Genomic DNA, 13,874 nt, shown 5'->3' with positions numbered 1-13,874 from the left:
CAAGAGAGAGGCAGCGCTGGGAGAGGGGTAACCTCAGCATCTCCCTCCCCACAAGAGGGCGCCTGGGGTGGAGCAGGGTGGTAAACCCAGCATCTCTCCCTCCCCGCAGCAGGCGTGAGCCCAGCGGGCCCCCAATCACTGGGAGGGGCCCCTGAAGATGCCAACAGGTCCTGGCCGCCGCCGAGCAGAGTCACCGGGACCGCCCCCGCGGGGACCCCAGCGCCCCGCACCCACTTACTGCTGCACTCCGGGTCGGCGCAGCGCTTGCGCTCGGCGAAGCGCCGGTCCAGGTGCTTGGCGGCCGAGCAGAGGGGCCGCTGCGCGGGCAGGAGCAGGGCGACTAGGGCGAGGAGCAGGAGGGAGAAGCGCGGCCGCGCTGCAGCCATGTTAGCAGGGCTGGCGGCGGGGGGAGGAGGGAGCGGGGCCGACACGTCAGCAGAGCCGGGATGGAGGAGGATGTGGAGGGAGGAGGGACCCGGGTGGGAGGGGGAAGAGGAAGAAATCCACCGCCTGCCCCAGAGTAGAGGCGAGAACCCCTCCCGCCATCCCAGCCCCAGAGGACAAGGACCCCTCCCCGTCACCCTAGCCCCAGAGGAATTTAGGGACCCCCTGGTGATCCATCCAAGAGACCGGCTGCTTTCACCAGACTCCTACCACGTCCATCTAACCTCAGCCACGTCCCACCCCATTTCCCCTCCCTCCTTCCTACGAGAGCCTCCTGGCATGACGCCCGATCCCTACATAGCTCCTACATGCAGATTTTAATAAGAAGGGAGCAGAGATATCATGGATACTGCATGGCAGAGGAGCTCCTTGCAGAACTTTTTTCACATTTGAAAGAGGTGGCGAGTCGTTGCTTTTGTTCAGAGCCTGGGAGTTGGGGTGCAGTGATTATTTTTTCCCTTTAAGGGCTGAATCTTTTCCACTTATGGAAAAAGTGAAGTCTTGGGGGTGGAGAACTTGTATACAGAAGTACAGAGTCCTGCTAGATTCCGAAGGGAAATTTGGTTGAAAGTACATGTAGTCTAATGCATTCCAAAAGCAAAATGTTTTCTGTTCGGAAGTAGTATTGAGCCAAAGTCACTGTCTGGAGCTAGGCTGGGTTAACAGGATAAGAGGCCTGGAGGTGGGGAATGAACTCTTTCAGAAGTAGAGAGGTCTCCTTTAACCTTTCCCCTCCTTTTCAGTTCACTGTAAGGAGTAATCCTGCCTCCCTTGGCCAGGGGGGACTAGATAACTTAACAGGTACTTTCCCTCTTCCAGTGTAAAGGTGAAAGAGGTTCTATCTGTTGTACACATTTCTGGCTGGTAGTGATGCTCAAAATGAGGCAAGAAGTCAAGCAAAAATAATGGTAACTCTTTATATTATCTTTAAGTACATTGTATCTATATACAAGATGGGTGTACCTATATAACTGTCACAAGAACACATCAACATTGTGAATATGGTACAGTAAGGAAATGTAATTCTGAAAGGTTAACAGTAGCAATGAGGCTGAAACCAAACACTGGATCTTAATACGATCCCCATCAATCCTTGCAGAAGTTCAGATCTAGATCTGAGCTTCATGACTCCATCATTGGAAAAAAAAGCAGTATCATGCATTCTGTCCTCACCCAACTTTGGCTGAGTAGGCTCCAATCTCACAAATGCTTAGGCACATAAATGTATGTGAGTAGTCCCATTGAACTAAATGCAACTACTCATGGTAGAACTTACTCAGGTAAGTGCTGGTAGGATTGGGCCCTGAAGGTGCTTATTATAACTGTTCTGTAAATTCTATTTGCATTTGCTGCTACATATTAACGTGAATTACATTAGGGCTGTTTTGTAAATAAAATACATGCTCCTTACATTGGTACCTGTACCTTGTATGCATTCTTCCATTACATTATAGTTATTTAACAGTCTAGGGCAAGAGGGCTGCAAAGAAAGTCACAGAGAATTGTCTGAAGGGTAAAGGTGGCTACATGGAATGTCTTTTCCTCCCTCCATATACTTAGCTTATCTGTAAACATTCAACCTGGCTCCTAGGCTGCAAGCAGACAAAATGATATGGTTCAGGGGGAATAGATGATGGACAATAGATGCTTGTTGCTGATTCTATTGAAGTCAATGGCAAAACTCCCCTTAGCTTCAGTGGGAACAAATGGGGGGCAGGAGGATTCAAAATCAGGGAGGGCAAATTCTGAACTGTATCCTGAAATGAGAGGGGCTATTGACCAAGTGGGGAGAAGTAGTAGATGTGATATCCTTTCATTTTAGTAAAGCTTCTTACAGTTTCACATGACATTTTCATAAGCAAACTAGGGAAATGCGGTCTAGATGAAATTACTATAAGGTGAGTGTACAACTGATTGAAAGACTACACACAGAGTAGTTATGAATGGTTTGCTGTCAAACTGGGAGGGTGTATCTAGTGGTGTACTGCAGGGGTCAGTCCTGGGTCCAATATTTTCATTAATGACTTGGATAATGGAATGGAGAGTATGCTTATAAAATTTGCCAATGACAAGTTGGGAGGGATTGCAAATACTGTGGAGGACATGATCAGAATTCAAAATGACCTTGACAAATTGGAGAATTGGTCTGAATACAAAAAGATGAAATTCAGTAAAGATAAGTGCAAAGCAACTTATTCAGGAAGAAAAAAAATCAAATGCAAAACTACAAATTGGAAAATAAGTGGCTAGGCAATACTGCTGAAAAGGATATGGGGGTTATAGTGGAACACAAATTGAGTCAGTCAACCATGTGATGCAGCTGTGAAAAAGGCTAATATAATTCTGGGGTGTATTAAGTGGAGTGTCATATGTGAGACATGGGAGGTAATTGTCCTACTATACTTGACACCGGTTAAGCCTTAGCTGCAGTACTGTGTCCTGTTCTGGGCCCCACACTTTAGGAAAGATGGGGACAAATTGGAGAGAGTTCAGAGGAGAGCAACAAAAATGATAAAAACTTTAGAAAACCTGATCTATGAGGAAAGGTTAAAAAAATGGGCATGTTTAGTCTTGAGAAAAGAAGACTGAGGGGGGACTTAACAGTCTTTAAATATATTAAGGGCTGCTCTAAAGAGGATGGTGATCAATTGTTCTCTATGGCTACCACAATTAAGACAAGAAGTAATGGGCTTAATGTGTAGTAAGGGATATTTATATTTAGGTTAGATAGTATGAAAAACGATAAGGGTAGTTAAACTCTGGAATTGACTCCCAAGGGAGATTATGGAATCCCCATAATTGGAAATCTGTAAAAACAGGTTAGCCAACTACTTGTCCAGCCACAACATGGATGTCTAGACTTGAGGACTTTTTGAAGTTCCCTCCAGCCCTACATTTCTATGAATGGGGATGCCTAGTGTCTGATGATCAAGGTGGAAGAGTTTTGTTTCTTTGTACGTGTGGGAAAATGGAGTTGGCAAGCTGTGATTTAGAGTCCTTTTAAACTAATTAACATTTGCAAAACACTTTGAGATCATCGCTGAAGCACAAAGGATTATTAATAATTAAATGCTCAGGGGGTTACTCTGTGACCACAGAAAGTGCAGTCCTTCGTGCTCTTCCATTTATTATCAGCTCTTATCTCAAACTATTAGCAATCATCACCAGTACTAATCACATTAGAATTACTGTTCATGTTCTTATCATATGCTCATGGTTATTGATTTTTACTTTATATACCCATTTCTACATTCCCTTAGGAGAACTGAGAGCCCAAAAGATGTAGCAAAGTTAATACTACATATCCTTGGAAAAATATCGATCCTATATTTTGCCCCACCCAAAAAAAGATCAGTTTGTTGTCATACCCCAGACAACAGCAAGATAAGAGAGTTTATATTATATATAAACTAACAATGCTAACAAAAAATCTCTGATGACAAGTTTGGGTACAGGTATCTTTGAGCATCCTGTTAGTTTTCTGTACTTGGCTGGGAGATGATCAAAAAACACTCAGCTGCTGCAGGATGTATCAGTAGCTGGGGCCTTTCTCTTTAAGTCAGTACTTCCCTAGCATAGTGCCTGGACTGTACAACACAGTGCTGCTGATGGTGCTATGCAGTGTAAGTATCTCTGGAAATCAGTTCATTAACCTCTCTACTTCAGGTCCCTCATCTGTAGACTGCGGATACTGATACCATCATAAAGTGCTCAGAGTTCTATGGATGAAAAGCCCTAATAGGTTCTAAGTAGTATGAAGTTTACAAATGGATTTGGCCACATAACAGTTCTGATACTCAACCTGAATTTAAATTGTTATAGTCTGAAATTCTCTTTTGAAATATATCAGGGGGTAGCTGTGTTAGTCTGTATCCACAAAAGCAACAAGGAGTCCAGTGGCACCTTAAAGACTAACAGATTTATTTGGGCATAAGCTTTCTGTGGGTAAAAAACCTCACTTCTTCAGATGTATGGAGTGAAAGTTTGAAATATAGCTTTCCAAGATTTATGTTTAAGTGACTGAAGACCCTGCCAAGAGTGAGTTAGCCATAAAATTAGTTTTTATGGAAGAGCAAACAATATACATGTGAACACTCTAAAATTAGAAGACAAATACATATGTATAAAATATTTTATTAATGTGCTGCAATGTACATGTAGCTCACAAGTTCTATAATGTCAAAACAAAAAAATGAAGTTTAGCTGACTTTAGTTTGATGTCAGAATTTCTTGTACCATAAAATTCCCATTCTGATTTTTAGCTGCTCGTTTCTGAAGACATAGCTGTTTGATAATGACCTCTCACTACTGGCTTCTGAAACATACATTTGAGTGTATGAATACAATAGAAAATCTGTAAACTATTCTTCAGGGAAAAAAAATGCAAACATTGCAAGCAACACTGGATCAAGCCCAATACTTTTGGAAGTGGTTTAGTGAAACAAGTTCCTTGATAGTTTATATCAGGGGTGGGCAAACTATGGCCTGGGGGACACATCTGGCTCTCGAGCTTCTGCAAGGGGAGCGGGGTCCAGGACTTGTCCTGCTCCAGCTGGGGAGCAGTGTCAAGGGCTTGCCCCGCTTTGCGTGGCTTCCGCAAGCAGCATGTCCCCCCTCCAGCTCCTATGCATAGGGGCAGCCAAGGGACTCCACACACTGCCCCTGCCCCAAGAGCCACCCCCGCAGCTCCCATTGGCCAGGAACTGCAAACCAATGGGAGCTGCAGAGGCGGCACCTGCAGATAAGGCAGCACACAGAGCTGCCTAGCTGTGGCTCTGTGTAGAAGCTGGAAGGGGGACATGCTGCTGCTTCCAGGAGCTGCCTGAGGAAAGCACCGCCTGGAGCCTGCACCCCTGACTCCCCCTACCCTGATCCCCCTTCTGCCCTCCAAATCCCTTGGTCCCAGCCCAGTCCCACCCTCCTGCATCCCCAACTCCTCATGCCCAGTCCCACCCCAGAGCCCAGACCCCCAGCCAGAGCACTCACCCCCTCCTACACCCCAACACCCAATTTCGTGAGCATTCACGACCCGCCATACAATTTCCATACCCTGATGTGGCCCTCAGGCCAAAAAGTTTGCCCACCCCTGGTTTATATACTCCTCATTGTTGCTTGTTGTGTTCAGATCTTAAGAAACTGGCTATTGCTGCTATGGAATACTGTAGTGTATATGTAGTCCTTTACTGCCAGCTCAGATAAACAGATTTTATTTCAATCCAGGCTACTGGTTCAGATATCTCATTATCAACTGGAACCCACACAGAGTGTTCCTAGTTCTGATGTAGTTTTCTATTCTCTGGTCAGCAAAGTTACTGCTTCAGAAGTTTTTTACTGAAATCTACAAGTAAACTGTGCCTCTAACCCAGAAGTCTTTTTCCTTCTCTGTGCCTCTCTTTTTTCATGGCTTTAGGTTTAACATAAAGCATATATAACTGAGATCCAAGTATTTAAACTTGTGTGTTATGGATACAAATATCCAGAGTCACCCTACTAAAAAAAAAAAAGTCAGAAGGACTATATAACCACATAACAGGTTTTAAGACAATCTCTAACTATTATGAAGTTAGGGAGATACTCTTTTGGGAGGTAGATTCTTACATCTGCTTATTGTGGCATTTCTTACACCTTCATCTGAAGCATGTGGTGCTGGCCATTGTCAGAGATGGGATTCTGGATTAGATGAACCAGGTGTCTGATCCAGTATGGAATTTGCTATGTGTCCAGAGCTTCAAATTTTTCATCAGTATTTTATCTGATTTTGCTGTTAGTTCCTCCAACATGTTTGGGCTCCTCTGGAAGTAGTCTTTGGTATTGGAAAAGCCATTATGACTTATTCCTCCAGCTTCTTCACTATGGTGGCATGCATCCAGAAGACTGATTTTGCCAGCCTCTTCCCTGTTGGCATTTTTGTACATAAGCACATTTCCCAGTGTCAAATATTTCTGGGATAAAAAATGTTTTAGCACTTGGACAAACACACAGCCCAGCAGAGCTGTTTAGCAAATGGGTTATAGTAGCTTTCCAGCACTGCTTTCTGTTTCAATTCTCAGACCTCCCCCACTATTTCAAGTAAACTCAAATCAACAAGTATCAAAACAAGACTTAGTAACCAGACTAAGTACATCATCCATTTTATGAGATCTTGTAGTCAACTTTTCTTTTACTTGAAAAAAAATCTACAAAAAATACAACAGTCATCTTCACATGGCAACAAGAAACACATAAATAACTATCAATCAACTGGTTAAGTTAAGCAGGCAATAAACCAAACATACAGATAGCAGCAAGAAAGTCCAGCTCTAAGCGCCCAAGTTCATTGCGGTACATCATTTTTTTTTTTATGAGCTAATCAAATTGTACTATAATCTCACAATAAAAAGATCAGCACCACTTCAAAATAAAAGATTAGTTTTTCAAAAAGTGGGGATCAACACCTGACTGTATCCTCCACACCCTGTGTGCATGTTCACAGGGTGCCCAGGACTGCGAGTCACCTTGTTACCCTCCTGTCTCCAGTGAGAGGGAGACTTGCTTGTGCTTAACTGGGTGTCATGTCAGCACCTTCACACTACCAGCCTATTATACCACCCAAACAATCTCTGGGCTTTGCCAGCCCTTACGTTGCCTTGTAGGTTAACAACAGGTGCACCCCAGTCCCTGCGCCCTTTGAAGCATTCCCCTGTAGCATTCAGCTCCTCATACACTGAGCACTCAGTAATACCAGGTATGCTGCCCCAAGGGAATAGTATACACATTAGCTTGAATAATTGAGCTCCAGTTTAGCTCCTTGTACTATACCACAGCACTTAGGTATATTTTTAGTGAAAACAAGAATAGGTTTATTAGAAAGAACAAAGATTCAAGTGAGCAGTGACTAAGGACAATGGAAACAGAAGGGTTACATATACAACAAAATCAATACATGCTTTTTAGGGACCACACCTTAATAGGCTAACCTCATGTCTAGAGCAATCTTATCTCACACATAACCCTTTTTGCAATGCTTCCAACCAAGACTGCCCGAAGTCCTGTTTTTGTAAACGTAAACATACTGTCCATTTATTTCCTAGGTGCAGGATGACAATGTGCTTTCCTTGTCCCCCAGGTATAGTCTGGTAAATCTTTGAGGTGCACCCTCCGATTATGCTCTTTTCTCCTATCTGGTCTTCTTACTGTTAAATTTCACAATTCTTCATCTGCATTTAGCTCAAACTGCTGATCAGGAATGAGACATTACTCAATTTTCATTTAATCTGCTAGATAAACGTATCTGGTCTGGCAGGAAGCCAGTTTTTCACCTCTGCTGGGAATTAACACCTTGATAAAAACTGCAGGAACATTTTCTGTACATACACATCACTCCTTACATAGTGGCAATACATATTTTACAACAAAATTTATAACCAGCATGACACTGGTTTTCCTTTGATTCCTTACACAATATTATTTGGTGAACCAGAATGTACATACCAGAATCATGATATTCTTGTAACTCCCTTTACCGGTTGCCATTCAGGAGTTCTTAGGGTCACAATCCCTTACCTCCAAACTCTGCTTCCCTGCCTGTCCCCATATACGGACACCTGTTCCTACAACCAAAGGACCTCTGTTTCCAATCCTCAGCTGCATTACTAATCCCTACAAATCCATGGACTCACTTCACCCAACCCTCTTTCCTTAAACTGTGCACAGACCTATCCCTGACTTCAACATCCTCTGCTGCATCTCTGCATCTCCCCCCGTGCCTCTTCCCTACCGATCCATATTTCAGAGAGCTCCCCCATTTCCAGTCTGCTGCACTGTTATACTCCCTACATATATCCAGAAACTGTTCTCTTTCCCCTACTTGCATCCCCCTATGCACTACCCCCACCCCATTCCAACCATACACGGACTTTCCCCCACGATCATTTCGGTCCTCCACAGCATTCATACAAAAGCCCACCAAACCTTTCACTCATTCTTATCCACTTCTGCTTCCTTGTCTGTCCCCCACACTGCCTCTTCCCCATCTTCACCTCCAAACAAGGACAAACACATTTAATCTACAGCAGCAGGCACTAACAAAACTGTCTAGCAAACAGCCCCACTCACTTCCTGTGGGATGGACAATGAAGTTCTGAAAGTTTTTGGTGTTGTACTCTGTAGTAATAGAATGAACCTTTAAACCCGCTCACCCCCACTTTTTTTAAAGCTACTATTCCTGTCTTAAAAAAGGACTATTGGACTCCTCAAAATAATGTTATATTTGTAGAATTTGCTTTTTACTGAAATATGATAGACACTTTTAAAAGGAAGCCCATTCCAGCTACACACTTGTATCATCCCATTAAAATCCTGACCTGTCCCCCCAATTCAGCCCTGTCCAATGCTCTTATATAAAGCGTAATTTTGTTAAAATCTTTAACTAATCTAATCTTCTCTCAAGAGTTTGTAATCCCAATTTGTCAACCATTCTGTTTATCATATAATACACTTGCAGAAACTTATCCATATGTAATACTAGATCGGGGTGGGCAAACTACAGCCGGGGGCCACATCTGGCGCTCCAGACATTTTAATCGGCCCTCGAGCTCCTGCTGGGGAGCAGGGTCCGGGACTTGCCCTGCTCCGGTACTCCAGCCAGGGAATGGAGTTGGGGGCTTGCCCCACTCCGCGCAGCTCCTGGAAGCAGCGGCATGTCCCCCCTCTGGCTCCTATGCGTAGGGGCAGCCAGGGGGCTCCACATGCTGCCCCCACCCTAAGTGCCACCCCCACAGCTCCCATTGGCCGGAAATCATGGCCAATGGAAGCTGTAGGGGCGGCGCCTGCGGACGGGGCAGCGCGCAGAGCTGCCTGACCATGCCTCCGCGTAGGAACTGGATGGGGGACATACCTCAAGCAGCTCCCAGAAGCAACAGCAAGTGCCACCTGGAGCCTGCACCCATGACCCCCTCCTGGACCCTGACCCCCTGCCCCAATCTCCCTCCTGCCATTGAACCCCTCAGTCCCAGCCCAGAGCACCCTCCTGCACCCCCAACCCCTCATCTCCAGCCCTGTCCCAGAACCCACACCCCCAGCTGGAGCCCTCACCCCCTCCCACACCCCAACCCCCAATTTTGTGAGCATTCATGGCCCGCTATAGAATTTCCACAGCCAGATGTGGCCCTTGGAACAAAAAGTCTGCCCACCCCTGTACTAGATACTCTATATCAAGCTATTCCAACGCAGTGGAAAGGTAAGAAGAGCCATAGGAGGCCAACGTGGTTGCACGAGGAGCTTTTTAGCTATCTAAAACACAAAAGTGACACATACAGGAAATGGAAGGAGGGGCACATCACCAAGGAAATATATATGGGGATAGTGCGAGTGTGTAGGGACCAAAAAACAAACAAACAAACAAAAAAAACCACACACACAGGAAAGTCAAGGTAAAGAATGAGTTACTGCTGACAAGAAACGTTAGAGACAACAAGGGGTTCTTCAAATATGTCAGACAAAAAAGAAAAATCAGGGACAGTGTGGGCCTGTTCCTCAATGGAGGTGGTGAGCTGGTAACAGAAGATTATAGGAAGGCAGAGCTGCTCAATGCCTACTTTGCTTCAGGCTTCTCACAAAAAATAAAATGACCGGATGACTAGTGAAGATATCAGAGACAATGAAGGGGAAGGGATGCAGATCGGGGTAAGTAAAGAACACATCACAGATCTTTTGACCAAGTTGAAAGAATTCAAAGCAGCAGGGCCTGATGCTATTCACCCGAGCGTACTAATGGAATTGGCTGAATAAATCTTGGAGTCACTGGCAATAATATTTACAAACTCATGGATGACAGGAGAGGTACCAGAAGACTGGAAAGGGGCTAACGTAGTGCCCATCTTTAAAAAGAGGAGCTGGGGAACCTTTAGTCAGTCTAACTTCAATACCTGGGAAGCTACTAGAGCAATGTATAAAATATTAAATTGGCAAATACCTGGAGAATGAAGGGGTAATCACTAGCAGCCGGCATGAATTTACAAAGTACAAAACATGCCAAACCATTTTGATTTTCTTCTTGACAGGGTAACTGGTTTGATGGATGAGGGAATACAGTGGACATAATATATGTGGACTTTGTCAAGGCTTTTGACACAGTCCTACACCACATTCTCATAAGCTAGCTAAAGAAATGTGGGCTCGGCAGAATTACCATTAAGCAGATACATCATTGTTTAAATAACCGCAAACAAAGAGTAACTATTAATGGAATGATGTCAGATTGGAAGGAGGTCTCAGGTGGTGTTCCACAAGGATCTCTTCTGTGTCCAGTGTTGTTTAACATCTTTATTAATTACCTGGATGTAGGAAGACAGCTCATACTGATCAAATTTACAGATGACACAAAGCTGGGGGGAGGCTGCCAACACTCTGGAAGATACAGCTAAAATTCAGAGGGATCTTGATAAATTGGAGAACAAAATGAAATTCAACAAAGGCAAATATAAGGTGCTACAGTTAGGCAAAAAAAACAATGGCACGGCAGCAGCACTGCTGAGAAGGATCTGGGAGTTGTGATGTATTACAACCTCAACATGAATCAGCAATGTGATGCTGTTGCAAAAAAAGCAAATGCAATTTTAGGTTGCATTAACAGAGGCATAGCATGCAAGTCAGGGGAGGGAACAGTACCACTTTGCTTGGCACTGATTAGACCTCAGCTGGAGCACTGCGTCCAATTTTGGTCACCGATGTATAGAAAAGATATGAAGAAATTGGGAAGGATCCAGAGGCGAGCAACAAAGATGGGCAAAGGGATAGAATGCAAGCCATAGGAGCAAAGGCTGAAGGAACTGGGTATATTTAGTTTGGGGAGGAGATTACGGGTCGGGGGACATAACAGTGTTCAGTACATGAAAGGCTGCCATAAAAAAGATGGAGAAAAGTTGTTCTCTCTTACCACAGAGAGCAGGACAAGAAGCAATGGGTCCAAACTACAGCATATAGCAGATTTAGATTAACTCTCAGAAAAAGCTTCCTAACTGTAAGCGCAGTAGAACAATGGAACAGACTGCCTAGAGAAATTGTGGAGGTTTTCAAAAGGTGTCCAGACAGCCATCTGTCTTGGATGGTTTAGATGAGGGGTTCTCAAACGTCTTTGCACGACAACCCCCTTCTGACAACAAAAATTACCACATGACCCCAGGAGGGGGAAACTGAAGTCTGAGCCTGCCCGAGCCCTGCCGCCCTAAGCAGGGGGGCCAGGGTCAAAGCCCCACTGCTCTTGGCAGTGGGAAAGCCAAATCCCAAGGGCTTCAGCCTCAGCTGGGGAGCCTGTAAGATGAGCCTCCCCACTCCTTACACTCAGGGCTGAAGTTCTTGGGCTTTGGCCCCGGGCAGTGGGGCTCAGGCTTCAGCCTTGGGCCCCAGCAAGGCTAATGCCAGCCCTTGGCAATCCCATTAAAATGGAGTCCTGACCCAGAGTTTGAGAACTGCTTGTTTATACACAACCAGTCCTGCATCTTGGAAGGAGGTCAGACTAGATCAGTAGTTCTCAAACTTTTATACTAGTGACCCCTTTCAGATAGCAAGCTTCTGAGTGTGAACCCGCCACCCCCTTATAAATTAAAAACACTTTTTTGTATATTTAACACCATTATAAATGCTGGAAGCAAAGCAGGATTTGGGGTAGAGGCTGACAGCTCACAACCCCCATGTAATAAGCTCGAAACCCCCTGAGAGGTCCTGATCCCCAGTTTGAGAACCCCTGGATTATATGACCCTTGCAGTCCCTTTTAACTCTATGATTCTATACTGAATGCATCTATTTCCACAGTTAATTAAATTATTCACATGTGTAAAGTTAAGTGCATGTACATTTTCAGTACTGGGGCCTCATTTAGGCCATGTCTACACTAGCATTTATGTCAGCAGAACTTTTGTCGCTCAGGGGTGTGGAAAAAAAAACACCCCCACCCCAAGGAACACAAGTTTTGCCAGCATAAGCACTCAACTCCACAGCACTATGTCGCTGGGAGATGCTCTCCCATCAACAAAGCTACTGCCACTCATTGAGCTGTTTTTACTATGTCCATGGGAGAGATCTCTCCCATCGACATGGTCTCAGGGTAAGTCTACACTTTGGACTTGTCCACACTTAAAATGCCACAGCAGCACAGCTGCAGTGCTTCAGTATAGACACTACCTACAATACTAACAGGAGAATCCGCGTAGGTAATCCACCTCCCTGAGAGGCAGCAGCTAGGTTGAGGGATGAATTCTTCAGTTGATCTAGTACTGGCTACACAAGGTTAAGTCAGCTTAGCTATACTTCACACAGGGGTATGGACCTCTGATTGACTTAGCTATGCCAATATAAGTTTTCAGTGTAGACCAGCCCTTATCCTGTACTGTACACACTCCAGTTTAACTACATGCTGCTACCGTATTTTAGCTTTTTACCATTTAATTTGGTTTTAAATTACTTATTATCATACCTATAGGACAATCACTTAGCTAAGTGATCTGAGTAATCCTACTTTGCAAATCCAAGCCACTAGGTTCCTGAATAGCTCCCTGCTAATAAATACAGGAAGTTTATATCTGTTTTTAAAGAAATTACAGGGTTATATCATAGCACATGAAAGCAGCCACCTAACCTGAAGAAGAGCTCTGTGTAGCTCGAAAATTTGTCTCTCTCACCAACAGCAGTGGGTCCAATAAAAGCTATAACCTCACCCACCTTGCCTCCCATATCCTGGGAGGGACAAACAACGCCACACACAACCTTGGGGTAACCCTTGTTCCCTCTCCCCCAGTGTCAGCACTGGCATTAGCCACCCTTTCTCCTAGACTCTCCATACCGCGAAGTGGGGCTTTTGCCTTAGCTCACAAACCAGCCCCGGGCCCTAGCTCTGCAGGCGGCAATAGATCCAGGCTCAGGCGGGAGTCCAGGGCTGGCTCTGCGTTACCCAGTGCGAGCGTCTGCGGTAACAGGCGGCTCCGCCACACACCGCCCCGCAGCGCGGAGCCGCAGGAGCCCAGTTCCGCGTCCCCTCGGCAGCGGGCGGCAGCGCTCAGCGGGGCTGCGCCTGATACACACACACGGCAGCGAGGACCGGCCCGGCCCCGCCCCGCCCCGCGCGGCCCGGGGAGGGGGGGCTGAGCCCAGCTTCACCCCGCTCGGGCAGCCAGCGCCTCCCCTGCTGGAGCGACCGCGCAGTCCGGCTCTCGTGGCGGGGGCTCCTTGGGCCCCACGCGCGGCGCCGAGGTCGGACTGGCCCCTCCCCCGTCCACTGCGGGAGCGGGCCCCGTTAGCAGGAGTAGCCCTCACGCACCGCACCTGCCGCTCCTCTCAGCGCGCACGCGCCGCACCGTCCGTCAATCACGGGCAGCTTCACCACGCCTGACTCAGCCGTCGGAGCCAACAATGCGCATGCGCACCAACGCGGCTGCTCCGCCCTGTGGGTCAAAGG

At 45.8% G+C, this 13,874-nt stretch overlaps 1 protein-coding gene across 4 annotated transcripts in view; it reads right to left on the bottom strand.

Annotated features, from left to right (window-relative positions):
* MIA3 (MIA SH3 domain ER export factor 3) overlaps positions 1–13,874 on the bottom strand; it is a 55,376-nt gene extending 41,502 nt beyond the window's left edge. Inside the window, exon 1 of one of the 4 annotated variants that reach the window (XM_039528974.1) lies at positions 13,742–13,874. Coding sequence is in view for 2 of the 4 variants with exons in the window: in XM_039528971.1 (XP_039384905.1) it covers positions 239–386 (148 nt within the window). In the remaining 2 variants the exon portion in view is untranslated. Of the gene's footprint in view, positions 1–238; positions 414–13,370; positions 13,448–13,741 lie in introns of those variants that run through there. The other 3 variants (XM_039528975.1, XM_039528971.1, XM_039528972.1) reach the window with 3 other exon arrangements.

Source organism: Mauremys reevesii, linkage group 3, assembly GCF_016161935.1.
Source record: "Mauremys reevesii isolate NIE-2019 linkage group 3, ASM1616193v1, whole genome shotgun sequence".
Taxonomy (NCBI): Eukaryota; Metazoa; Chordata; order Testudines; family Geoemydidae; genus Mauremys; species Mauremys reevesii.
The sequence above is the reverse complement of the archived record's forward strand: the minus strand, read 5'-3'. Positions and strand labels throughout refer to the sequence as shown.